The 27,669-nt window shown below is 48.2% G+C and overlaps 6 protein-coding genes across 6 annotated transcripts; 2 read left to right on the forward strand and 4 right to left on the reverse strand.

Moving 5' to 3' along the window:
* Positions 1–904: 904 nt before the first annotated feature.
* Positions 905–2,684, forward strand: CTRU02_214765 (cytochrome P450; the record flags this gene model as incomplete). The annotated part of the gene is made up of 7 exons (XM_036727955.1): positions 905–999; positions 1,074–1,123; positions 1,172–1,231; positions 1,285–1,538; positions 1,600–1,672; positions 1,737–2,284; positions 2,337–2,684. 7 exons carry the CDS (start codon positions 905–907, stop codon positions 2,682–2,684), a joined length of 1,428 nt encoding a protein of 475 aa, XP_036580484.1.
* A 506-nt stretch (positions 2,685–3,190) lies between these two features.
* CTRU02_214766 (uncharacterized protein) lies at positions 3,191–3,928 on the reverse strand (the record flags this gene model as incomplete). The annotated part of the gene is made up of 1 exon (XM_036727956.1): positions 3,191–3,928. The coding sequence occupies one exon, from the start codon at positions 3,926–3,928 to the stop codon at positions 3,191–3,193; it is 738 nt and encodes a 245-aa protein (XP_036580485.1).
* Positions 3,929–6,551: 2,623 nt separating this feature from the next.
* On the reverse strand, positions 6,552–8,275 carry CTRU02_214767 (squalene epoxidase; the record flags this gene model as incomplete). Its single annotated transcript, XM_036727957.1, has 3 exons — positions 6,552–7,466; positions 7,574–7,860; positions 7,990–8,275. 3 exons carry the CDS (start codon positions 8,273–8,275, stop codon positions 6,552–6,554), a joined length of 1,488 nt encoding a protein of 495 aa, XP_036580486.1.
* An 805-nt stretch (positions 8,276–9,080) lies between these two features.
* Positions 9,081–10,212, reverse strand: CTRU02_214768 (alcohol dehydrogenase GroES-like domain-containing protein; the record flags this gene model as incomplete). The annotated part of the gene is made up of 2 exons (XM_036727958.1): positions 9,081–9,603; positions 9,659–10,212. The coding sequence occupies 2 exons, from the start codon at positions 10,210–10,212 to the stop codon at positions 9,081–9,083; spliced, it is 1,077 nt and encodes a 358-aa protein (XP_036580487.1).
* A 2,557-nt stretch (positions 10,213–12,769) lies between these two features.
* CTRU02_214769 (flavin-containing superfamily Amine oxidase) lies at positions 12,770–14,194 on the reverse strand (the record flags this gene model as incomplete). The annotated part of the gene is made up of 1 exon (XM_036727959.1): positions 12,770–14,194. The coding sequence occupies one exon, from the start codon at positions 14,192–14,194 to the stop codon at positions 12,770–12,772; it is 1,425 nt and encodes a 474-aa protein (XP_036580488.1).
* A 632-nt stretch (positions 14,195–14,826) lies between these two features.
* On the forward strand, positions 14,827–27,060 carry CTRU02_214770 (beta-ketoacyl synthase domain-containing protein; the record flags this gene model as incomplete). The annotated part of the gene is made up of 6 exons (XM_070206298.1): positions 14,827–15,277; positions 15,330–15,808; positions 15,925–21,485; positions 21,538–22,241; positions 22,296–24,062; positions 24,131–27,060. 6 exons carry the CDS (start codon positions 14,827–14,829, stop codon positions 27,058–27,060), a joined length of 11,892 nt encoding a protein of 3,963 aa, XP_070060072.1.
* Positions 27,061–27,669: the final 609 nt, after the last annotated feature.

Below are 27,669 nucleotides of genomic sequence, written 5' to 3' on the forward strand. Positions count from 1 at the left end.
AATTAAGGTGGAAGAAACTAAGGTAGCTCATAGATAGTGATCAAGACTTCCCAAAAGACATCACGAGAGCGGCGAGCAGGTGTAATGCTCTTCTACTATTTCGCCTCCGTAGCCTCATCTGTCTCTGTCAATCAGTTTTTCATGTTAGGCTGGGGTTAGTCGTGATAACCGAGGATAGAACTCGGTGGCAACTAAAGGGGTAGTGGTCTTGCCAGCAGCTGCTTGTGTCAGGGTGCTCAAAGCAGTGGATGCTCCATGCCGGAGATACCTACTCCTTACGCAGCCCGTCATGCTTACGGTAACTGTTTGATCGATCACTGAAGCGTAGGTAGCTTGCAAGAAGCGGACTCCACCTCAAGTCCGATACAAGTGCAGCGCCGTAGAATTGAACGATATAGTCGCTCCCCGATCATCTCGTAAAGAAAAAAAATGGGCGGGGCTTTCTAGTAAAACGATATCTGGCCAGGTTGGCTGCATTTCCGACCTTGGATGATTTTCTTAGGCGGAGGGTTCCTGATCTGCTCACCCGAATTCGGCGACCGGACTCGGGGTCGGCACAATATCGCTTGGCCGCCTAAGAAAAGAAGTCCCCGACCGAATTGTGACCGAATCAGATCCTCAACTGATTAGACAACAGGAAACACCCGTAAATCAATAAAAATTGTACGGCGGCGCGAAATTGCTGGGTACGTACGGAGACGGCCTCTGAATTTGCCCAGGGCGCGGCAAAATTGAGGATCGAAATGAACGTCACAGTGGAAGGGTACGCCTTTCTGGGGCACCAAATCACTGGACGGCCGCTAAAAGAATATGCCATTATTGCGGCCAGTGTCGTGAGTATTTTCAGAGCCTATTAGTTGAATCGATTTTGAGACTAACTGGATAGATCACTGCGTATGCCTTGATGCGATGTATCTATCTGCTTTGGTTCCATCCCTTAGCGAAATTTCCTGGCCCTAAGATTGCTGCCGTATCGAACGTGTGGTATGGCCGCGCGTGGTAGGTTTTCCGATCCGGTGGCATAGTGCTCGTTTATTGCAGTTCAATTGAAGTCTGACGTGAACAACGTGAAGGTTGTCTGGGAGATACCCTTGGGCAATGCAACAGGCTTTACAAGAATATGGTGGGTGAGTACAGGCAAGAGAAGCGTGCAAGAACTAACTGGGAGTAGGAGACGTTGTTCGAATCGCCCCTAATGAACTAGTGTTCATGACCCCGAAGGCGTACGCAGGTGAGTTTTCATGGCTCATTCTCATACAAAATACATCTGACGTGAATTCATAGACATATACAATAGCAACCTCAACGGTCGCCCGGCATTTGTCAAGTCAGATCTGTTGGATACTGGTGACAAGTACGAAGGTTTGGCCTCTGAGCGTGATGTTGAAAAGCATCGGAAAGCTCGCAAGCAACTGGCACCTGCGTTTAGTCCTCGTGCGCTCAAGGAGTACGAACCTGTCATTCATCGTCACATTGACGAGCTAATCCACAAGCTGGAGGAGTCCCCCGCAACTCAAGAGGGTGTAGAGCTTACTCCAGTTAGTCTGGCCATCAGAACAAACGCAAAAGAAGAGAACGCTAATGTAATCTGAACAACAGTGGTTTGAAAGAGCGACCACTGACCTTGGAGGGTCAGTTACTATGAGCCACAATTTTGGTAACATAGAAACAGGTAAAATCATCCACTGAAAGCAAGTTTTCGTACTCAAAGTCCTCAACTAACACACTGTAAATAGGCAAGAACCACCCGGTATTACAGTCACTCTTGGTTCTAGGTCACTGGGCCACATTTAGGACAGTGATGCGCCGATTTCCCTTATTGTATCCGCTTTGTTACCTCCTTCTCCCGCCCTCTGTCGCCCTTGGTTACGTCAGAGCCCACGACGCAAACAACACCATCATCCGAAAACGCGTGGAGAATAGACATGAACAAAAGCAGCTAGATTACATGTCTCAGTTTTTGAAGAACGAGCAAGAAATCCCCCCTGACCCCTTCCTTGTCTCGCAGGCGGGGCATCTAGTCCTGGACCACTTCGAGTCGTCGAGCGTGTTATCTGCAGGCTTTTATTTCCTCATGACAAATCCAGAGTCAATGAAAAAGCTACAGAACGAGCTGAGAGAAACTTTTAAGTCCTATGATGATATCAACGAAGACGTTCTCAAAGACCTTCCGTGGCTGAACGCTACAATTGAGGAAATCATTCGGATCCACACCAATGTGCCGTATGGTTTACCTAGAGTTAGTCCAGGCTACACAATTGACGGCCATTACATAGCAAAAGGGGTATGTTTCTCTTGTTACTTTTCAGAAGGAGAAAGAGCTAATGCTTGCATAGGTTGTAGTATCGTCATGCGCTTATGCGACGACGCATTCAGAGCGATATTTCAGCCAGCCTTATGTGTTCAAGCCGGAAAGGTGGCTTCCGAAGACCCATGTTGAATATGATAACGCTTTTGACAATGATGAAAGAAGCGCCTTTCGACCTTTCAGTATTGGCTCGCGCAGCTGCCTTGGCCAAGCCATGGCCTATGTTTTGCTTCGAGCAATTTTTGCCAAGCTCTGCTGGAAGTTTGATTGGGATCTAGTCAACAAAGAGAGCGTGAATTGGGACCGAGACCTGAGGCTTTACATGGTATGGCACAAGCCGCACTTGCACGTGCGCATTAAGCCTTGGAGTAGGTGAAACTATCATAGGACAAACGGCCCGTTAGATGGGATTCAGCATCTCGAAAATGACTGGTAGATAAATAACAGTTGAAGTGTCTACGTACGTCTACATGCTAGCTTTCGAGAACGTATCGGACGTGAGTTACAGACCTGGGTTGGAAAATTAACATCTGCACCGGGGTGTAGCAAAGAATAGAAACACAATTCTCTCATTCAGGTATTAGTACAAGCGGATTCACGCTCGATTCTCAACATGAGTATGCACCGTTGTAACCATAACTAATACTCTTTAAAAGTAATGGGAATGACGTAGAAGAAATCGATTTTCAAATCAATGGATGCTGTTCAAAGAATTCATGAGACATTACACGTTATTATGCTCGACATGCCTTGTATTTTGTGTTGTAAAACTCCATAGTCAGTATACAAACATGAAATATGATTCGGTCTTGATTTCAAAGAAATTATTCTTCATTTCACTTCATATTGCTCTATAATCTATTTGATAACAGTTCCAAAAGGCTAAGTGCGTAAAGACATCTGTATACTCTCCATAGTCTGTTTTAGTGACAAGAATATCTCCTGCGCTTGGCCCATGACAGCCTCTACAAGTGGATTTGATTCCGGGTCCAAAATACCGGTACATTCGCTCTTGCGGCTCCAGAGTCGAAAGTCAGCAGGGAAGCCCATCAGGCGCTCCACAGAGCTGAGATGGTGTTCTATGAATAGTATCATCATAGTGATCTGGAGACGCCTAGAGTGTGCTGAAAGCCCCTCGTCCTGCAGACAAATATTAACACGGGTAAGGATGGCGTCGAAAAGCTGGCCAAGCTGAAGGTGCGTGGATATAAGCATGAGAAGCAGGGACAGAGTCGGCGGAGAACAGAGCGGGGAAATCTTGGAGCACTCTGCGGGAACCATTGTCTGCAAGACCAAGACGAATTTCATGGATATATGCATGACATTGTCCAAAGGGTTCAGCCGAACAGCTCCGCCAAAGTCCTGTTCGTTATTGTCAAACAGGGAGGTCCGCATGAAACTGGGATCCCATGACTGACTCTTCAGCTCTGATAGCTGCCGCGAGATGGTCCCAATGACGCCTATGAGAGGCGCCATTTGGTCGTTGTTGCCGAACAGGTTGCTTGGCGGCGTCTCACACATGGTTGAAGAACTGTAATCTGCATCACCCATAGGGTTTTGGAGATCCTCAACAAGTTGGTTGGTGCTGCCTTTTCGGCTGTGGAAGTCCATCTCAGGCATGATGGCGGATTCGGAACAGAACCAGCTTTGAGATCGAGAGGAGCTATGTTTGGAACCCCCCGAGGTGGAAGGCTCGAGATCGTTCAGCTGAGAGTAAAACATGGCCTCGAAATCCGTTTCCGCGGAACTGGAGGTGTTGTTTGCTGCCGCTGTCACTGAACTAGGTATGTTGGCTGTCGACTCTTTGAAACTAAGTGGCGATGGAGGCAGGTTTGAGCCTGTTGAGAGGTTTAGATCTCGACGGGATGAGGACGCGTGAATTCCTTGGTCGTGACTGGAAGACTTGGCCGCGGGGCCCTGGCCATGGGCTGCAACATTTGCATTTAGACGAGGCCGACCTAGTGGTCGACCATGGCTCGTGACACACAGAGCTCCCACCCGGCGGCAGCGATCGCAAGTTCTGTCCCCTTGCTGGTTGCGTGGACATCGAAGTTTCTGTTCACGGCACCGATCACAAGCGTACCGCCTTGGCGTTTGGTTGTCCATAATGCTGCCTCGAGTGATAAATATCGTTATCGAACGTTATAATAAAGAAACTTAAAAGTAGACAACCTCTGTAGAATGGTTCAAGAAATAAGATGGCTTATGTTTCTGGGTTTCGAAGACTAGTCAATGCAATGATATTGAGAAAGCAGGCTGAAATATTCACTTAATAGCAGCGTGAAAACAAGTATCTTCATAGTGGCTACTTTCAACACCTGTGCCGTCGACCTACAGAGATTGACGCACAGTGGTCGGGCCAAGAAGCTACATTTGTACATTGCTATACAAAAGTCCCGTTATCAATGGTATCATTTACATGTAGCTGAGTTAACGTAGGACTTGAGAAGGGGTCTGGAAGTGTGATTGCTCGTCGTGTTTTCAGAGCCCCATGCTGGCGAATCCTGACCCTATGCTTGTCTCTTGTTCAGTGCTTTGTATGCTACCCGCTCATGTATCTGATAGGTGAAAATGGACGGGGTTGCAAAAGGTGTTACTTCCCAGGTAAAAGGCAATCAGCCCCATGGCTATGAAGACAGCTGTGGTATGGATGCCGCTGTGGGAACTACTGTGCAGAATGGAGTATATGTGGAGAAGATTCAATGCATGTGGGGTTTTCCCTGGCAAAATGAGCATGGATATGAACAGAAGTCCCATCTCTCAACTTCATCTCAAGACACCAAAGTTCCTTCGCTTCTGGCTAACAACCCTGGCAGCGTGGCTGATCAACACAACATATCAAAACCCAGGCGGTCCAGAATCTGCGGGCAGGTTACTGGGGAGAGGACCCTTGACTTCAAAGGTCAGTGGCCCAGTTTCTCCCTAGTCAGTGGAAATAACCATGTTAGCTGGCTGTTGTGTGGCCCGTGGGAGGGCCGTCCCGCCACCATGGCATGAGAGCAAGCTGTGAAAGCATGGATATGTTTGTTATTAGGCTGTGAAGCTGGGCAAATCTGTCTCCACACTTTTATGTGCAAGCCTTGGCTATCCTCGTAGTATTTCAAGAAAACTATTACCAGCTTCATATTAACGCGCAAAGTGGCTTAATCGTAGCCGCATTAAATATCATATTAGTAGTGAGATATGCTCAGTAAGTAGTATTCAGGTTGGCTGCACAAAGAAAGGAACGAAAAGAAAAGACAAAATAAACTTCAGAAGTCCGTCAACGTCCACTGTCACTAGGTTTAACCTCACGATTCATTTGGCCAATCAAACATGGCATGCAAATGACCATACCTCATGGTGTCCAAGCCGGCTAATCGGACAGACGACTACGACGTAAACTTCCACCAAGGTAAAATTGACAAATAATGTTTCGCAGTAGCTGTATGTACGCCGTATTCACCTGGACATTAACCACATCAATACGGCCCCACCTTTTATGTCATGATAAAAACACATTAGCGTGGACCGAAACTGAAAATGCTTTAGCTAGGACACAGCTTATTACATCACTAGGCTCGTTTTTAACAGTCGATCCAGAGGGAGCCAGGCAAGGGTGTGCGGTTGGCGCCGCGGTCTAGTTGTGAAGATTGCTAGGCCCCCTGGCATCTCCCACTTTCCGCAGCCAATCACCTTTCACAGAACCGATGTGCAAATTTGAGTACCTAGGCAGGGCGATTTATGTCTTGAAATACGGTTGGGTTCTTCTACACCGGGCGAAAGCTTTGCGAACATGTGTGTACACAATTTGACACATTCTCGGTACAATATGCAATGTACCAGGCTGGAGAGTACCTGTGTGACTTGCAAAACATACCCTTGTCATGCCATCAAAGTCCGAACTCCCCAAGACCTGTCACCTAACAGTACATGAATCTTTATTAACCTGTACAACCAGGGCCGGCGAGATAACTGCGTAATGAAATAGTCTATGATTCAGCAGTTAATATAGAAAACAGTGACTTGGCAAGAACCGAAGATTTGAAAGACATATATCTTCGCCAAGCAGTGTTAGCTATCATGGCGAACAACCCATCCTTATCGATTTGATGCAGGGAGTATATTTTGAACCACTGGTCAACTACCAATTCGCTAAATGATAACAATCATGCAAAAGTCGTAAAAACATGTGCTACGAAGTGATGCGGGGGACTCTCCTCTCCACAATCCACGAGCCCCCTAACACTACGACACTGCTAAACTAAGCCCTGCATTCCCACAAAAGATATGGTCCGATGACCCAGCAAGCTGTCCAAAGTACCCAGGGCGATGCCACGACCAACTCATATGGCTTCTGCCAAATGGGCACCTCTGTAACCCGCAGCCACATGGCGTAGAAAGCAACAGAGAAGAAATGATACACCAATACCCAAGGTGCTCTGATCAGACCAGCCAGCATACCACACGGCTCATCGATGCACTTCCCACCACGTTGAAAATACCGGAAACAACCGTTTCTGAGAGTGTCAAGCGCTGCATCGTCGGCTGCAAACAGGCTGTATAGCGCCATCGCCAGGATGTTAATGATAGATGACCCCTGCTTCCTAGTCCAATGGAAGCGGGCCATTTGCTTCAGCACAGCGGCAGAGTCGTCGAGTGAGGGCACTATTTCCGGTGCAAGCAGCCGGGAAAGCAGCACCACATCATTGAAGGCCACGGTCATACCGCCCCCAGTAAGCGGGTGCCGCATGTTTAGGGCGTCTCCGATCATAACCAGCCCAGGTGTTTTCTGCGTGGATGGAGGAAGAAACGAGTTGGGCATACTTCGGAACTTACCCCCTGCCACCGCCTGCTTGAAGCTGTTCTGGCATCCCTCTGGCAGCTCTGGGAGCACCACATTGAGCATATGGGCCTTAATCCCTCCGGCAGATGGCTTAGCACTTGGCAGACCAGTCGGGATGTCCATGAAGATACGCGTCTGGCGGGGGCTGATTTGGTACAGGAGAATGGGTGGGGCGTTTGACAGGATAACGTGGCCGAAATATGGAGTGGGCAACTCCGCTTCAAGGAGTTCGAGTGCCCAAAACTTTGACCGGGAGGCGGGCTTGTTTGGTAGGTATGATTTACGAAAAGTGGAAGCGTACCCATCGGCAACAAGAGTCAGCTTTCCAAAGTACTGTGATCGGCCGCGTCAGTCCATCAAACCCCCGCCATTCGAAGTGGATATGACAGCTCTTCAAAAGGCTCTAGGGAGATGTCCTTTGGTAAACAAATGGGACTTACATATTCTTTTGTCATCTCTGGCCCTGTTTCGGCGGTCACACCAACGACCTTTCCCATGGCCTTGTCCTCCACTATCTCGGTCACCTTGCTCTCTATGACCTTTACGTTCGGTGTACGTTTAACTGCCTCGCGCAGCTTTTGGATGAAGCGGCCATGGCGAAATGCGCGGCCTTCGGGACTCCCATACGGGGCCTCTACAGCTTTGGGGTAAGGGATATTGACGGCCTCTTTGTGATAGGAGACGCGGTAGCCGTAGCATGGCACAGCATCAATTCCTTCGAGGCAGTCTTGACGATGTAGCTCAATCAGCTTCTCGCTTCGAGATTCGTGTTATGAGTTTGCTTTCAAGGGAAAAAACAGAAAACACACTAGTTTTAACCTCCAGGGTCAGGGGTTAGGCTTGGAGGAAGACTTACCCGTCAATCCTAACGCTTCTAGAGCTTTCACACCTCCTGGCTGCAGTAGCTCGCCTACCACCCGCTCTGGCTCCTTCAAGCTTCGCTCCAAGACAATAACGCTGCGTCCTTGCCTACCGAAGGCAACTGCTGCTGCGCATCCAGCTATTCCCGCACCAACAATGATAAGATCAGCTTGATTGTGTGGTTGCTGCGGCGTATTTGCGGATCCATCTGAAACCACTGAGGTGCTGCCGAATACCGGATCTACCGCAGTGGCGGTCTTGGTTGGAGCTGTGATAGCCATTCACAAAATGGCCGTACAACAGTAAGAGAATATGTTTGTGGTGGTACGTCGAGTCAAGTGATGTCGGCGCTCAAGAATACTAGGGAGTGATAAGTCTTAGCAATCTAGATGCAATTTATTGACGTCTGGTCCTTTTATGCTCTTGCTGTGTGAGGAAAATGCGAGGTCTGGGCGAAAGAATCATGCCATCATGTTGGTGCTCTCAACAAACATGAGTAGGGCATGCACTAGTGCGGCGTATGATCGGATAACACCCAATGAAACTGAGTAGCCGGCCGAGGAAAAGTCCAAAGTCTTGCCCACTGACTGCGCCTCTCAATATTGGTATCCAAGGCAACATTCATTGCATGGATTATTCATTCATGTTAAATTGGGTTCTCTGCCAAATTCAGCGCAGGGCTATCACATGTCAGGGCTTGAAGCCAAGCTTCTAGGATCAAACATTACGAGCCAGAGCACTTTGGTTGCCACTTCGTTCCGAGAAGCGCGTATTTGGAGACACATATTGGTCCGCTATGAATCACAGCCATCAATACTTGAATTTACAATAGAAGATAATTGATTTTACGAGGAAGGTAATATGTCCTGCCGTGCAGAGAAAGCCTATCCGGAGTTTGCTCCTGGGAAGCAAACCCAAGACGATGCACGTTGCAAGAATGGGTCACAATTGGGCGGTGAGCTTCAAAAAGACCAATTGCTTGTGATGCCTTGTGTAAAGACACATCATTTTACCTCTTACTCTATCCGATATACATGGCCAAGGCAGCTGCTCTTGCAGACAATCTTGCGTGAATTATCGCGTTTTTCATAGTCTGATGACGAGTTTCTTTCCGCGCACTTCGCCGGCTTTCAGCATGTCCAATCCCTTGACGATTCCATCCCATTTTCCCGGAATTTCACGTACAGGGTGGCATCGCAGGCGCTTTTGATCTAGAAGGTTCTGCACTTCTTGTCGCCAACGGACCGCGAGGTCAAACTTGCTTGCGTCGGCAGGGCGGTGAAAGACACCGTTGAGTTTCACTTCCTGTCCAGACATAACATATGCGATGGGGAAATCCACCTTGACCGCCTTCCTTGTTCTCCATTCCTCGGGTGCGTACTCGAGACACGCGTACCGTCCGCCTGTACGAGAGATGGCCGTGAAGCAAGCCTCGAGGGACTCAGGTGTAGTAATGCAATCAAGCGCATGTCGTAAAGTGCCCTTTGTGTGCTTACGGATGGTCTCTCCGCATGTTGGCGAGGAGTAAGGCACTGATGTGACGGCGCCGAATTCCTTCACCAAGGCGGATGATGCATCCGAGGCTGTAACGATCGGATCATAACCTGCACTAGAATATGGGTCAGAATCCGGTCACATCTGTTGCTTTAAGAGGCTCTACACACCTAGACAGGATTTGGCACGCCATCGTCCCAGTTGCCGTCGCGCCGCCGTAAACCAGGACAGGAGTACGGGTTCCATCGGCTCGCAAAGGTGCAGGCTTAGATGGCAAACCTGGAAGGCCCAAAGAGTCTTCCACGACCAAGGCCACGGTTGCCCACCCAATGGCTCCCAATGCTGCGGCTTCCAGGTCGCTCCAAGAGTCTGGCACTTTAAGTAAAAGACGCGAATCTGTCACTACATACTCGGCAAAAGCGCCCGTCTCAGGACACGCAGGATTCGAGCCTTGAACAGAGCCGCACAAACGAGTGCCAGGAGGGATATCGTGAACCTCTGAGCCAGCCTCCACGACTGTTCCTGTGAAATCGCAACCGAGGATTGCGCCGGGTGTAGGGTGGAATTCCGGAATCTTGTAATCCGTTGGATTCAACGCAACGGCGGAGACGCGGATCAGGACATCATGCGCTCCCTTCAACTTGGGGACAGGTTGTGTCTGCGAAACAACGGGCTTCCCTTTGCCTTCGTGCGGCTGGATGAGGCATGTCTGTAGGTCAGCCATATCTCCAATCTCAAAACAGACCTTTCTGTTTGTGCATGAGTCGAAACGTATCTCTTGCTTTTGGAATGCTCATCATCCTTTGCATAATAACTTACCTCTTCTCTGAATTGCGTGCCAAGTTTTGGGAAGTCTCCGGCAGGGAAGGGAAAAATACCCCGAGTGGGCTCCCGAATCGGAATACCGAATCGGTTCGCCGAATGGGGTCTTCCTTATGAACCGCAACTCCACTATCGGATAAACGGAGCTATTGTTGCAATTCCAGCTATCGGGAAGAGAAACACTGCGCAATGAAATTCATGCTAACGAGGTCCTTCCTAGTATCGGGAGAGTTACGGTGTACGTGCTTTCTCGCTGTTGTCAGAATATGTTAATGCCTTGCGATACGTCACTAGAATGTGCGCCATAATACCTTCAAATTGTTTTAGATTAAGGTTGATAAGACTAATGGGGCTGTCAGGCACGTAAAGCCTGTTTATCGAAAATTACCAAAGAGTAAAGTTAATCACAGGTAGATGAATTAAATGACATGGTCCGTAACGTCCCATACCCACTTCTGGGCACCCCCCACATTTGGGCACCCCATTTACACCAAAAACGCCGTTTTTCGAAATTCTATATTAAACTAAATACTTTACTTATTAAAGAGAATAAATATATATTATATAGATTAAGACTTAATTATAATACTTAAGTAGCTATATACTAGTATTATTAATAATAAGTATTATAAATTCAAGGTTTAACATTTATAATACTAATTTACCTAGCCTATATCTTAATATATAAAATAGGTAGAGATATTTAACTAATATGATTAGAATTTTTAATTAAGATATAGTAGATTTATATATTCTTATACTTAGTAAAAAATTCTTTAAGCTTAGAATAATATTTTAAAATTTCCCTTAAGAAAAGTTTCTATTATAGAATTTTAACCCTTAATTATACTATATTTACTAAAGTAATACTTTTAAATCTCTTTAAGATATAATTATATACTTTTAATAAGTATAAATATTAATTTCCTAGATTTTTTAAATAAGTATATATAAGCGAAAATATATTTTTCTAATGTTAAGGAATACTAGTAAGTTACTAGTATCTACTAACATTTTAAAGCTTTTAGTTTTAAACTTCTATATTATAACTATTATTATATTTAAACCTTTATAAAAAATTAGATGGCTATAATTATACTTAACATAGTTTATATATATTTTCTTTTCTTAGTAAGTATAGTAGTTAGTTTAATATAGAATTTCGAAAAACGGCGTTTTTGGTGTAAATGGGGTGCCCAAATGTGGGGGGTGCCCAGAAGTGGGTGTGGGACGTTAGCACCTATCTTCTTTGACATTCTGCCACGGCTACTAAGAGCTTTGCCATACACCACAGGTAGTGTTGATTTCACCGCTTGAAATTGCCAAAGAAATGATGTCTGTAGTTTTTCTGATAAGAGGGTTCTTCTAATGTGCATCAAAATGCCGAGAAATGCCTCGTACAAGGACTTGTCATCCGTGAGTGGTACTGTGAATGGCACAAATTGGAATTTTGAAAATATAAAGTGATGAAATAATAAAATGAAAAAAGATTTTAAATTTTGATAACGCCCTAACGAGTGGGCAAATAAATAGAAAAGCAACGATAGCTCCTGCGCATCTACATGGGAAGTGCTGCACTTATCTCGGAATGTCAAAGGAGGTTGTCTCAGTAGTTGACACTGCGCAGAAGTTTTGAACTAACTGAGATTGATACTTCCATGGAACTCAGCACCTGTCTATAGACGATACAAATAAGAAAGTAGGAGAGTTGTGTCTTTTAGGGCTAACAGGAAAGCCACTATTGCTATATGCAATTCATCAAATTGCCTTGTCAAAAAAGTCTGACATACATCATTTCTGAAGTTGTCTTGACCGGGGCACTTATCATCAGACAAGTATAGTTAAAATACGATCGACTTAGCATCATCATTTAATGGAGCTTCATGTTTAGCCTAGGGGCCGTTAGAAGCCATGCCAACACTTGGACTCCTAGTTTTGAGAAGTATTTAGTTACGAGACCCGGAAAACCTGGAACTGAAGCACGGAATACCAATTTCAATAGACTCCTGGTATTTTGATCTAATTCCAGACATACGATTGAAACACTAGAAGCCTTAACGCAAGATTAAACCAAAATATGTCTAGACAGCGGGTTTCCATACGTGCGAAGTTGACCTTGTTCAATTATGCAACATAAAGGGACACGAAATTGAAAGGCCTTTGAATAGCTTTTCCCATATCAATAAAAAGACCCAGCGAACCCCCATATGTCAGTACATGGATTTACTACGAATTTTTCCTATCAGTTCAATACAGTGTACAAGTTCATGTATTTAATAGAAAATCTATCTACGACAGGGCGTAACACCTGTAACTTCGATAGCTGTTTCTCAAGATCTCCTCGAAATTTGATCCGAGCAAACATTTAGAATGAAAGTGTTTTTGGAGTGCCCATAACCTGAGCCGAAATAAAACATTAAATGCGGGACTTCTTGTTCAGTTCTGTACTGCGCAATGCTTTACTCAAGAACAAGGGGAAGGACCTTCTCCTCCGTGAAGCGCCACAGTCCACTGGAATCCTGGATGGACCATGAACCACCAGTGTAATAGGTGTGTCGCTGACCTTGCAGGGAGAAAAGCTTCTTGTAAAAGCCGTTCCGAATGTTTTCCGCCGAGACTGTGGGGGTGAAAGGGTTGTGCGCTGCATACCGAACGAATTCGGTCTTCTCAACATCAACATCTTTCGAAATGACACCTGCCTCCTGGAGGCTCTTCAAGTCGTCAACAACAATCGACTTGACATACGCGTCTGGAAGGAAGCCTTGGGACCCAAGAGTAACATCGAAGAGACCATCAATGCCCGCAGGTCTGTATGCGTAGGCACCAGGGAATTTCCGCAGTTGGTACGGGTTCTTGGAGCCGATGTTGTTAACTCGAATGTCATTTGACAGTCCAGTGTTCCTCAAAATGGCCGTGTAGTATCCAGTGGCATTGAACTGGCTGAACAGCTGGGACTCATCGGGCGACAAGTCAAAGCCCTCCAAGTTGTAGGGAAAGAGAGGAATGGTCACCAGCAGCTTCTCGGCTTCGATGAGCTTGATGCCAGAAGGTGTTTGGACAAGAACGCGAACAAGGTCTCCACTGCGATCCATGGAAATCACGCGAGTTCCAAGAAGAGCGTCATCACCGAGGACCTCCAAGGCCTTGTCGTAGATATCGTGGTTGTTTCCGTTGGCGTGTGTAAGCCAGCCGTTGGTAATCCACTCGAATGTCCTCGCGTTCATGAGCTTAGCAGCATAAAGTGTGGTCTGTCTGAGAGGGTCGCCGACTCCCTGGTTGTAGTCATGGTGCAGAAACTCGGGGTCACCGATTCCGTTCTTCTCAAGGAACTCGTCCAAGGGGAGTAAAAGGTCCTCAGGGACCGGGACCGGGACGTTCTCCAGACCTCCCTCCTCGAGGAACGGGTACTGAGCGACTGCCTCACTCCAACGGAGCAGAGCCTCCGCATCAATGTCAGGAGTATAGTTACTGAGCAATTGTTGCTGCTCAAAGTCGAAGTAAACCGTCTTCAACGAAGGGCCTCCCGTTGGTACTGGAATCATGGGGATACCGAGGCGCTCGAGGTAGGGATTGACAATGCTGTCATTGGCCAGGGCGACGACGCCATAGTCATGGTATCTTCCTGTTGCTTCGTCGAAATATGTTTCAGTATGTCCGCCGAGAACGTCCTTGGCTTCGACCACTACGACGTTCTTGCCAGAGTCTTTGAGGCGGATGGCTGAGTACGTTCCCGAAGAGCCACCACCGATGATTGCCACATCGCGGCGGATGACCTCATCAGGAGTGTATCGTCTCAGAAGACTGTCATGGTCGACTGTAGGATGGGCGAGGACGCCTCCCAAGAGGCTGTTGAAGACGACCGCACCAGCAAGAGAGGACAACATTTTGAAACTTGAATTTTGTTGTCGCTGGAGGTAGGATGATCGCATCGACGAAATGAACTTACGTCTAGAAAAGAGATCTGTCTTTTATTACTTATCCATGAGGAAATAGCTTCATAAAAAAACTACATCATAACCTTTCCCTAGATCGGAGATTAAACCAAGGGCGGCAGACCCTAGCAATGCGTTGTGGGATAGGATGACGACCAAGAGCAGCGTTTTCATGACTAATGAGCGGCCATGCCTGTTGCCGTGGCATTTTCGCGCGGCACGGTAACGAAAGCAAAGCAGCGACTTCTTGGTCTCCGAGTTATTGGAACTTCAGTTGAATGCCTGGGAAAAAAGTGTCCGACCGAAAGGAAACGGTGATCCTGAACTCGATAAATGTTCGGCGATCCATGAAATGCTCCGAACCACGATATCGGTCTCGGTCCGTTGGTGTCAAGGGTCCATCAACAAATGCATGTTCTTATGTTTCCAACAGAATGTATAGCCTTGCAATTTTGATAATAAGAAAAGGTCATATAGACTGATCAATACATTACTTAGATGATTTTTTGGAAAATAATTTTCGAGTCTTACGCTTAGCGACCAGCTCATCAATCTTTTGCTCCCCTGTTGTATTCGGAACAGCCATGGCACCACTAAACGAGCCAATTGCCATCATAGGGAGCGGCTGTAGGTTCCCGGGTGGAGCTAGCTCACCGTCCAAACTTTGGGACTTACTGCAAAACCCCCGCGATGTCCTTACCGAACTTCCTCCAAACCGTTTCGACGTACGCGGATTTTACCATCCCGATTCCCAATTTCCAGGCCATGCCAACGTTAAGCACTCATACTTGCTGGAAGAAAATGTTGCACAATTTGACGCTCAGTTCTTCAACATCAAGGCCGAGGAGGCCTCTGCTATGGACCCTCAGCAGCGCCTGTTGCTGGAGACGGTCTATGAGAGTTTGGAATCTGGTGGCTTGAGAATGGACGAGCTGAGAGGTTCTGATACGGGTGTTTATGTCGGATTGATGTTTGGAGACTATGAAGCTCTACAATTCCGCGATTTACAAAGCATTCCCACTTATCATGCGATAGGTAATAGTTGGCTGCCAAAACCACTTAGACCTAATGCTGAAACTAGATGCAGGCACGGCCCGAAGTATTGTTTCCAACAGAATATCGTACTTCTTCGACTGGCATGGACCTTCATTCACGGTTGACACAGCTTGTTCTTCTAGTTTGGTCGCGTTGCATCAAGCTGTACAAGCATTGCGAACGGGAGAGGTCCATGTTGCAGTGACGGCAGGAAGTAATTTGATTCTTGGGCCGGAACCTTTTATCTCGGAGAGTAAACTCAAGATGCTGTCCCCAGATGGGCGGTCACGAATGTGGGATGAAGGAGCTAATGGCTATGCCCGTGGCGAAGGCGTTGCTGCCGTCGTCCTCAAGACGTTGAGTGCGGCACTTGAGGCCGGTGACAACATCCAGTGCGTCATTCGTGAGACTGGAGTCAACCAAGATGGTCGCAGTCGTGGTATTACTATGCCTAGCGCAACAGCACAAGCTCAATTGATTCGCGAGACCTACGCTAAAGCTGGCTTGGACATAACGAAAGACCGATGTCAGGTATGTAAATTGAGATGCTCACTTCCTTTCTCCTGCCAGACCACTTTGGAAACCAACATTCCATTCTTCACCAAACAAAAGTATGGAAATAGAAGTTACTAATGGACTATGATTAGTATTTTGAAGCCCATGGTACCGGCACCCCAGCAGGTGACCCGGTGGAGGCTGAGGCAGTCCATAACGCCTTCTTTGGACATAAGAGCCCCGAAGATATAGATGATGAATCACGACTGTTGGTCGGCTCCGTGAAGACAGTTATCGGACACACTGAAAGTACGGCAGGCCTTGCGGGTGTTCTTAAGGTCGTCCAAGCGATGAACCACGGCTATATTCCACCTAATCTTCTTCTCAACCGCCTTAACCCGGACGTCATACCATTCTACAAACACCTTCGCATACCACAGGAGCTTACTCCTTGGCCAGCAGTTCAGCAGGGCGAGAGACGTCGAGCCAGTGTTAACAGCTTCGGGTTTGGGGGTACAAATGCCCATGTCATTCTTGAAAGTATGGACATGGTGCAGAGCGACAAACCCACCGCGTCTCTGTGCACCCCCTTCCTATTTTCCGCCCAGTCTAAGCAATCCCTGTTGGCAAATCTCCGTGCATATGCTGATTTTCTGGAACAAAACCCGACAACGGATCCCGCGGATCTCGCATGGACTTTGCACGCACGTCGCGCTCGCTTACCGCTCCGCGTATCTTTCCCAGCGTCCTCGATTGAGGGGCTTCAGGCAGAGCTCAAGAATGCAATCGATAATCTGACCCTCAATTCGAGATCAGCAGCTACGGGTTCTCACAAAGTGCGCCTGCTAGGTGTCTTCACCGGCCAGGGTGCGCAGTACGCTCGTATGGGGGCTGATCTCATAGAGACTTCAACTTTTGCCTCCGACATTCTGAAAGACTTGGACAACGTCCTGGCAGAGTTGCCAGAGACTGACCGTCCCAAGACCACGCTTCGTCAAGAGCTTCTTGCTGAGGCATCTTCGAGTAACGTGGGGAAAGCTACTGTTTCACAGCCTCTCTGTACAGCTGTTCAGATTGTTCTGGTTGAGCTTCTCCGAAAGGCTGGAGTTTATTTCACAACGGTGGTGGGCCATTCATCTGGTGAGATTGCCGCTGCATTTGCAGCAGGCTACCTTTCCGCTCATGATGCAATTCGAATCGCCTACTATCGTGGCTTCCATTCGCATTTGGCTTCGGGTGATAACGGAGCTCTAGGCGCTATGCTTGCCGTTGGAACTACTTTAGAAGATGCGCAGGAGCTTTGTAACGACGACGAATTCAAAGGAAAGGTTAATGTCGCTGCCTGTAACTCACCCTCAAGCGTTACCCTATCTGGTGACGAGCAGACCATCTCAGAATTGGCTACCATTTTTGAAGACGAGAACAAATTCGTCCGGCGCCTTAAAGTGGACAAGGCTTATCATTCTCACCACATGCTTCGATGTTCAACGGCATACCTTGAGTCCATTAAGAACACCACAACGAAAAGTTCCACGACCGCATTAGACTGTACATGGGTGTCGAGTGTGCACCCGGGCAAACCATTCGATAGATCTACAAACGTTGATCCGTCATACTGGGTGGAAAACATGGTATCCCCAGTTCTCTTTCGACAGGCAATTGAGAAGGCTGCCTCCTCAAGTATCTTCGACGGCGCAATCGAGGTTGGCCCTCATCCTGCACTGAAGGGTCCCGCTTCCGAAACCCTTCAGGCTGTCAACGTCGAGGTTCCATACACGGGGCTCCTTCAGAGGAACAAAGACATTAACCAAAGCATATCCACCGCAATTGGATATCTATGGACGCAGCTGGACAACATTGCCATTGACTTTGATGGCTATGAGCATGCCATGGGGGTTTTTTCGACTCACACTTTCATACCAGAATTGCCCACGTACCAGTGGAACCATAGCCAAGAATACTGGCACGAGTCGACGCTATCCCGCAACATGCGGCAGAGGAAACACCTCGTGCACCCATTGCTCGGCGATTTGAGTCCTCAGAGCTCCACCAGCCAGCTAACTTGGAAGAACATCCTGAGGACCAAGGATCTGCCCTGGACCCACGGCCATCAGGTCCAAGGTCAGAGAGTTTTCCCAGCTGCAGGATACGTCGCGACTGCGTTAGAAACTGCGAAATTTCTTGCCGGGGATGAAACCGTTCAGCTAATTGAAGTCGAGGACCTTGAAATCCATCAGGCTTTAGTCTTCGACAATGACAATGAAGAAGCTGGTATTGACATTCAGTTCTCTGTAAGTCATATCAATCAGGAGGATCCTGGACGTATCTCTGGCCACTTTACATATGAAGCTTGCATTGGCAGCCAAGGCGTTTTCAATTTGGTCGCAAGTGGTGGTTTGAGCATCACTCTCGGCGAACCGAAAGCAGACACTTTGCCTGCAAGCAGCCCTCGTGCGCCGAACATGATAGATGTTCCAAACGATACCTTCTACAAAGCGCTTAGTGAGATGGGCTACGGATATTCTGGGCCTTTCAAAGCTATCTTTGATTTGAAGAGGAAGCTGGGGAAGGCTTCGGGTTCTCTCACCATCACAAAATCGGAATCGGATCAGGATACGCTGGCTCTTCACCCAGCCGTACTCGATGCTGCTTTCCATGGCATTATATTGGCCATGAGCTACCCTCGTGATGGAAGGTTGTGGTCTCTTCATCTACCCACGAATATTCGAAGGATCCGCGTCAACCCATCTTTGTGTGGAACCAGCTGGTCAGAGTCTCCCCACGCACCATTTGTTGCGACCATTGGAGATCTTGATGACGCTTCGGGGTTCCAGGGCGATGTTGAAGTCCACAGCAGCGACGGAAAGTTTTCTGCTTTCCAAGTGGAAGGACTTCGGGTTGTTCCATTAACCGAGGCAACCATTTCTGATGATAAGCCATTGTTTTACACCACCGATTGGGTCGATGCCGAGCCAAACGCAGACATTCCTGGTGCATACAAAGCCACCGCTGAGGAAACTGAATTGGCATACATTCTCGAGCGTGGGTGTTGCTTCTATCTTCGGCAACTCGAGAAGGAAATTCCGCTGGATCACCCTGGCCGAGAGGACAAATTCCATGCTGCCTATCTCAACTTCGCTGCCCATACCAACAAGCTGTGCGCAGATGGTAAGCACCGCTACGCCAAGAAGGAATGGCTCAACGATACGTTGGAGGATATCATGGCTTCTACGCAGGCGATCGCTCATCTTCCTGAGATCCGCGCAATGCATGTTGTTGGTGAACAAATGCCCCGCGCTATTAGGGGAGAGACCACGATGCTTGAGCATCTTCTGATGACAGGGCTATTGGACGAGTACTATGCGACAGCTCTTGGAATGGTGCAAGTTACCAAGGTTCTGGCTGATACCGTCCAACAAATTGCGCGGAGACACCCCAATTTGAAGATCATGGAAGTCGGTGCCGGCACCGGTGGTGCTACGAGGATGATCCTTAACCGCATCGGCCATGAATTCTCCTCTTACACCTTCACCGATGTATCTGCAGGCTTTTTCGCCAATGCACAGACAGAATTTGCGGCTTATCGTAACCAAATGACGTTTTCTGTTCTTGACCTCGAGCAAGATATGCAATCGCAGGGATTCGCCAAGCACTCATATGATGTTGTCGTGGCTTCTCTTGTTTTGCACGCAACCAAGAGTATCGAGCAAACTCTTCAAAAGGTTCGCTCTCTACTGAAGCCAGGGGGCTACTTGGTCTTTTCTGAAGGAACTGATCTTGACCTCACACGTGGCACAGCTCTGTTTGGCTGTCTTCCCGGTTGGTGGCTTGGAATCGATGAAGGAAGAGTCTTGGGCCCTTCCGTAAGTGAATCCAAGTGGGATAGTCTTCTACGCAAGACCGGCTTTTCTGGCATCGACACCATGACCCCGACCAACGAGGGTTTTGCCTATGCCAACTCGGTCATGGTTTCTCAGGCTACCGATGACTGGGTTGATTTCATTAGAGAACCTTTGATGGCTGGTTCCTCTCTCTTCACAGGAAGTGCCATCATTAAGCATCTGTTCATTGTGGGAGGCACTACATTCCGCATCTCACGCCTTGCGCAGGAGATCAACAAACTCATCGGCGTGTTTTGCGAAGATATCACCCAAGTTGAAAAGTTGGATGACTTGGATCACGCTGCTATTGGTCAGGACGCTACTGTGCTTGTGCTGCAGGACCTTGACCAGCCCGTATTCCAAGACATCAGCCATGAAAGGTTTGACAGTCTGAAGAAACTATTTGGATCGGAGAAGACTATCATTTGGGTGAGCCAGAACCGCTTGATTGATAACCCTTATGCCAACATGACCGTCGGATTCGCTCGTGCTGCTCACTGGGAGGTTCCGGATCTTCGTTATCATTTCATCGATTTCCAGGATGTTCACAGGATGGATGGACGAACATTGACAGAAACAATCCTTAGACTTCAGGTCTCAGGTTCTGTTGAGGACCAAATTCAACGCAACACTCTCTGGTCTGTGGAGTCGGAACTTCTCATTGACTCCGATGGACGTCAGTTCGTGCCGCGCCTTCGACCTTTCCAAGAAGCCAATGATCGCTACAACTCAGCGTGGAGAGATATCACGAAGGAAGTCGACCCTCAAGTCACGCCTGTTGCTATTTCAAAGCAAAAAGGCCGTTACCTTCTTCGTGAGCAACCATTGCTCACTGACCAGGGTCTGGCGTCGGGTCGTGAAGATTCTGTTCGTTTGAAACTGAGCCATTCAAGCTACAACGCTATTAAAACACCCTTTGGAAATGCCTTTGTTGTATTGGGCACTGGAGTTTCTGATGGAGCTCAATATGTTGGGCTGGTCAAGTCCCTTGCTTCAATTGCTGACGCGGCTGTGTCAATCCCCTTCTCGCCTTCGTCTCACTTGGGTGTGGACTACATTGCCATGGTTACTTCTCACATCCTGCTACCGTTAATCATGGATTCTCTCGGCAATGACGATACTCTTGTCGTCCACAGTGCTCCCGTCGTTTTGGCAGAGCTTCTTACGCAGCACGCTAACTCCGCTGGGATTAAACTGGTCTTTACCACTGCGTCAGAAACGGAAGCAGAGAAGAGAGGATGGCTCCAGATTCACCAATACCTCCGCCAATCTCAGGTCAAGCTTCTTCTCCCAAGAGACATCACCCGGTTTGTCGACTTTACACCCATGGACGGCCCGCTTTCATTGTCGTCGCCAATCACCTCAGTCTTGCCACCCCATTGTCACATCCTGAACAGTCTCTCCATGTTCACTACTGTGGGAAAGGCAATGAGAACAGATTCCCAATTCAAAGCCAAGGCTAGCGAGATGTTGGAGCAAGCCCTGACTGCAACATTGTCAAGCTTGGACACTTTGCAGAGCGAGTCGAGTGTGACTAGTCGAATCAGACTTGAAGAGCTTTCTATCAAGGATGGTTCTTCAGACCCTCTCACGGTGATTGAATGGAACACTGCCTCTGTACCAGTCACTGTTCAGCCGATTGACGTCCAGTTCAGCCCCGAAAAGACCTATTGGCTTGTGGGCCTCACAGGAGACATGGGGTTGTCTGTGGCTGACTGGATGGTGAGGAACGGGGCCAAGTACCTGACAATAACTAGCCGTAAACCGAAGATTGATAAGCTTTGGCTGGAAGATACAGAGCGCAACGGCGCAGTAGTCCGCATCTTGAGCAGGCAAGTCACATGATAAAAGATAAAGTAACAGAAACTAACTAGACTTGTATAGCGATGTCACCGATTTCGACTCCCTTCGTGAGACCCATCGAGAAATTACCAGCACAATGCCGCCAATTGCAGGAGTGGCTCAAGGAGCCATGGTACTCAACGACGTTGCCACCCGGGATATGTCCCTGGAGCAATTGAACCGTACCCTTCGCCCTAAAGTAGAGGGAAGTTTGAATCTGGACCGTTTGTTCCGGGACGAACCGCTGGACTTTTTCGTCTTCTTCTCATCAACAGCAGCGCTCACTGGAAGCCCAGGTCAAGCGAACTACTGTGCCGCTAACATGTTTATGAGTGGCCTGGCACAGCAACGTCGACGACGCGGACTTCCTGCATCTGTGATGGAGTTAGGTGCTGTTCTCGGCACTGGTTATATTACCAGAGAGATCAGTGATGTTGGAGTACAAGCCGTATTTGGTCGTGGATTCCTGAACCTTTCAGAGTCTGACGTGCACCAAACCTTTGCAGAAGCCGTCAAGTCTAGCCGTCTGGATTCGGGTGTCCAACCACATATTTCAACTGGTCTCAGGGTCCTTCCGGAATCTATTCCAAACCGGGCATTTTGGTACAAGTATCCTCAATTTGCTTGTATGACGCTAAGGGAGACTGAGGACGGTGCCAGCGCATCCAACAAAGAGGATGGTCTCTCAATCAAGGAACAGCTGACGAGGGCGACGACGAAAGATGAAGTTCAAAACATCATCATTGGTAAGTTGTATCGTTTTGAAATCATAACATCAGTGAAAATATTAATATTGCTAGAAACTTTCACGGCTGATCTGCGCAAAATGCTGCAATTGAGTGACGATTACGAAATTACGCCTTCAGTCCGCACCGACGAGCTCGGTCTTGACTCCCTTGTTGCGGTTCGTATCAGGTCCTGGTTCTTGAACACATACCAGGTCAATATCCCTGCACTCAGAATTCTGAAAGGTGCATCAATTCAGGAGCTTGTTGATCAAGCTCTCGAGACGATCCCAGAGAGCCTTACACCCAATCTTTCCAGCGACGCAAACTCGCAACAAGGCTTGTCCGATCCTGGCCAGAAATCATCATCCCAAAGCTCGTCGGATAACTCCTCTGAGCAGCATGAAACGCCGCCTTCCAGCAACCCAGACTCGAAGGATTCTTCGGACAATGAAGCCGACTCTAAGGTGAAGAAACAATCAGATCTACCCAAAGAGATCCAATTGACGAGGTATGGGCGACTTTCCTATACCCAGTCAATGTTCCTGTTCACCCACGAGCTGTTGAATGACAAGACAACTTTGAACAATTCAGGAATGCTACACATTCGGGGACAACTTCGAGTTCCCGACCTGAAACGAGCAATTGAGGCGTTAGGGCAGCGACACGAGGCGCTGCGGACCGCCTTCTTCGAGCGAGACGGTCAAGTTATTCAAGCAGTGATGAAGTCCTCGAACGTCTCGCTCGAACATAAAAGAATTTACAGTCAACAAGCTTTACTCGAAGAATACGAATTAATGAGAAAGCACGAATATGATCTCTCAACCGGCAAAACCATGAAAACAATTCTTCTTTCTTACTCTCCTTCGGACCACTACTTTTTGCTAGGCTATCACCACATTATTTTCGACCGCGGCAGCAACGATGCTTTCATGGTAGACCTAGAACAACTCTACCATGGGCAGCAACCTGGGCACGAACCACTCCAGTATCTTGATTATTCCAATGAGCAGTTTGAGCAGTACGCTTCTGGTCAGTGGCGAGACGCCATTGGCTTCTGGAGACGCGAATTCTCTCAAATCCCCGATCCGCTGCCTCTTCATCGCAGCCGTATTTCTGAACGTCTTCCAATGAAGCAATACGCCTCCCACATCCATGATTTCCGCATCAGCAGCAAAATTGCAGGGGCGATTCGAGATGTGGCAAGAAAATATCGGTCAACTCCTTTCCATCTGTACCTAGCGGCATTCAAAGTACTTCTGTACCGCTTCCTCGGGGTTGAGGATGTTTGCATCGGCTTTACAGACAGTTGCCGAAGAGAGGAGCACATGCACGCGAGTATCGGACCTTTCTTGAACACACTTCCAATCAGGATGGCTGCTAGCGCCAAAGAAAGCTTTGGAGACGCGATAGTGAGCGCCCGGGACAAGATCATGCAGGTCCTCACGAATACCATACCTCTTGAAGTGGTTCTGAATGAGCTTCAATCGGGAGCGGCTCGGAACTCATCACACCCGCCGCTGGCCCAGGCGTTGATGAATTATGCCGAGACCAACGTGCAAGAAAATCAGTCGCTGCTTGGATGCAAAGTCGCGCTCATACAGCAACATCAAGCGGAGCTGTCCCACGACATTGCGTTCACTGTAGTCAACAATGGTTCCGGAGATACGCGGATCTGGTTGAATGTCCAAAAGGCCCTTTACTCAGAAGACGACCTTTTGGTAATCGCTCACGGCTACGAGGACATCCTTGGGGAGTTCGTTAGCAAACCGAACGAACCAATTGGCAATGAATGGAAGTTCAGACAACCGGCGGTGGACAAGGCTTTGGCTATGGGCAATGGTACGCATTAAAATCAATCACTTACAACAGTTACTTAGGCCTTCTCTAATGAACTAACACGATTTCAGGTCCTGAGTTCGAATCCACATGGCCATCAACCTTGATGCATCGATTCGATGAACTTTTCCCTTCGATTTCATCAAAACTTGCCGCAAGAGACAGCGATGGTAATTCGATGACGTACGCAGCTCTTTCTCAAAGGATTGATGTAATCGCAACCGAACTGCTGAACAAGGGAGTCAAGCCTGGATCTAGAGTTGCCGTCTTCCAGCATCCAACAGTGCAATGGGTGGCATGCGTTCTCGCCATCTTAAAGATTGGGGCAGTCTATGTGCCTCTTGACGCAGCAACTCCAGTCGCACGGTTGTCACTGATCGTCAGTGACAGCCAGCCTGCCGCTGTCCTCGTCCACAAGCCTACAGTATCACTGGTGGAAGGACTACACGTTACCGAGGGAGCTTTCGTCATCAATATCGACGAGTTATCAGTCCAACCCACAGAACCAGTTACCATCCGTTCTGAGCCGCATGCACCAGCCATAATTCTTTACACTAGTGGCTCCACGGGCACTCCAAAGGGTGTGATCCTTCAACACTCTAGTCTAGCTCATGAGTTCGCACACTGTGCAGTAACTTATGGACTGGGCCAAGGCGATGTCGTTTTGCAACAAAGCGCGTGGAGCTTCGACCTATCTGTCACTCAGCTTTTCTTGGCATTGGGAGTTGGAGCGACTTTGCATGTGGTCTCTCATCTCGTTAGAGCCGATGCCGGCGTCATTGCGGAAATCATCAAATCCGGCGTAACGGTCACCTACGCAACACCGACTGAATACAAGAGCTGGCTGCGGGTCGAGCACCAAGGTCTTCTACATGCCTCCAGCTGGGGACTTGCGCTGGTTGCCGGTGAGGCGGTACTCGAACCACTTCTTCAACTTTTCCGAAACCTGGACCGACATGTTCTACGCCTATTCAACGTTTACGGCCCGACGGAGACAACTTGTGGCTCAACGAAGACTGAGCTGCAGTATCGTATTCCTAACTTCTATCAAGGAGCTATTCCTGTTGGCCGCGCGTCTGCCAACGAGTCCTTCTACATCGTCGATAGCAACCAAACCCTTCTGCCCTGTGGCCAAGTTGGAGAAGTCGTCATCGGCGGTGTGGGCGTGGCAATGGGTTATCTCAACAACGAAGAACGAACGGCGACCTCTTTCTTACCCAATCCATACGCTAATGAAGTGTATTCCAAGCACGGTTGGACTACTATGTACCGAACGGGTGACGTTGGCTATCTGAAGCAAGACGGGACGCTTATTCTGAAAGGCCGTATGGGTGGTGACACCGAAATCAAGCTAAACGGCGTCAGAATTGACCTGACGGATGTTGAGCAAACTGTTGTAAGAGCGGCAGACGGAGCTATTATCGACGCCGGTGCATCTCTACGGGTCACTTCCGATGGCAGCTTTAAGTTTATGGTTGTCCACGTCATTCTCTCCACCGATATGGCGCTGCACAACAGAGATGTCTTCCTGCGAGACCTGCTCAAGAACCTTCCGCTACCTCCTACAATGTGTCCGTCGGCAATCATTGCTGTTGATTCTTTACCCAGGACTGTTGCGGGAAAGCTTGACAGGCGGGCCATTGCAACCCTGCCAATTCCCGTCAAGCTACCGCAAGGCTCAGGGACATCAGAGCTATCCCAAGCCGAAGTATTGATGCGAAATCTTTGGCAAGAAGCCATTCCAGAAGAGCTCGCGGGTCTTCACGACATGAATGCGGAATCTGATTTTTTTGCCGTGGGAGGCAACTCTATGTCGCTCATTGAGATGCAACACAAGATGAAAGACCATTTCAACATCTCGGTCCCGCTCATCAAGCTTTTCCAAGGAAGTACGTTAAGATCTATGGCCGGGCTGCTCGGGGTGGTAGAAACGGAGGAGAAGTTGGGGCTCGACTGGCAGAAAGAAACTGCCCTACAACCCGAACTAGCTGGTCTGCCCAACATCTCCCAAACCCAGCCCCCGAGACACCCGCCTCAGGTAATAGTCCTGACGGGAGCAACTGGTTTCCTCGGCCAACATTTGCTTCACACGCTCCTAGCACAGCCCCAGGTCAAGAAGGTCATCTGCATTGCGGCGCGAAACCTCACGAATGAGAAACGAGCTGCTCTGTCTCGTACCGCCAAAACTGAATGGCATGAGGGCGACTTGCGACTTCCCCGACTAGGCCTTACTGAAGAAGCCTCGTCTAACATCTTCAAAGATGTTGATGCCGTCGTCCACAATGGAGCTGACGTCTCACATCTTCAAACCTATGTTTCACTGCGCCCTGCAAACGTTCAGTCTACCGAAGAGCTGGTTAAGTTATGCCTTCCCAGGAACATCCCGTTCCACTTCATTTCAACGGCAGGAATCGCCATGTACACAAATGCCGATACCTTCCCTGAGGCGTCAGCTAGGGATTCCCCGCCACCAGTTGATGGAATGTATGGCTACGCCGCATCCAAATGGGTCAGCGAGGTGTATCTCGAAAATGTGCATGCTACCTACGGGTTGCCAGTTTTCATCCACCGCCCATCAAGCATCATTCGACCGGAAGCACAAATGGAGGGAGATCAAATCGCAGCGGACGTGTTGCAAAACATGCTAGCTTATTCTCGGCGGCTACGTATCGTGCCGGTGGGACCAGGATTGAATGGCACCATCGATCTTGTTCGGCCACAAACTGTTACTGGAATGCTTGCCAACGCCGTCATGGAGCCGGCAGCAGATGGAGTCGTCTATCTTAACGAATGTGGCGACGTGGTAATTGACATCTCTAGAATTAAGGAATATATAGCGAAGGATACCAGCGCGGATGTGAAGGAGGTTCCGTTGAATGAATGGATCTCTCACGCTCAGGGTGCAGGACTGTCGAATGCGATGGCGGCGGTATTTCAAGGCGTTTGTGAAGGAAGCAAGATCAATTTTCCAAGGTTGATTACACGGAACGGGTCAGAGTAAGGTGCTAGGGGTCTTTTTCTCTTAATCCTTATGTTTAAAAAAATAAACAATCTGCCTATAGATATTGACTTAATCAAAATATCTCTCTGGACCGACTTAGAAAAACATCTTTACATGAAAAACAAATTGTGAAAAGTCAATGTAACTTACAGAATACTGGCACAAGCCAGTCGTGTAGTTTCATGAGAGCCTCATTTAAGGGCTCATAGCCATCTAGTGCTCTTGTGCTTTACAGGTGGCAACAGTTTAGATGTGCTCCTGCCGTATAAGGTGACCGAGTGGAGCCTCATGTGGACCGTTTCATTTAGTGCAACCCTCTTTTTGTGGATTCTATCCAATGAAAGTGAACAATTGGTAACAACATAAATGGGAACGACATTTATGTCAGCAGCACATATCCATAAGGATTCTTGCCAAGGGAATTTGAGCAGGGGTAGCCTACTAACTTATGTTTATGTGCTCTACTTCAGGGAACCAGCGGCGTCTTCTTCACGTTTATCCGTCCAGAACAAAAGTCCAATTCATCTTGGCTCTTTGGCCAGAATTGCAGCTTTGCCAAATCCTTACTGTCTGTTCTTGTTTTCTTTCCGTTTTTCGAAGCAGTAAATG

The sequence above is a fragment of the Colletotrichum truncatum genome (genome assembly GCF_014235925.2).
Source record: "Colletotrichum truncatum strain CMES1059 chromosome Unknown Contig_0011, whole genome shotgun sequence".
NCBI classification, from domain to species: domain Eukaryota; kingdom Fungi; phylum Ascomycota; class Sordariomycetes; order Glomerellales; family Glomerellaceae; genus Colletotrichum; species Colletotrichum truncatum.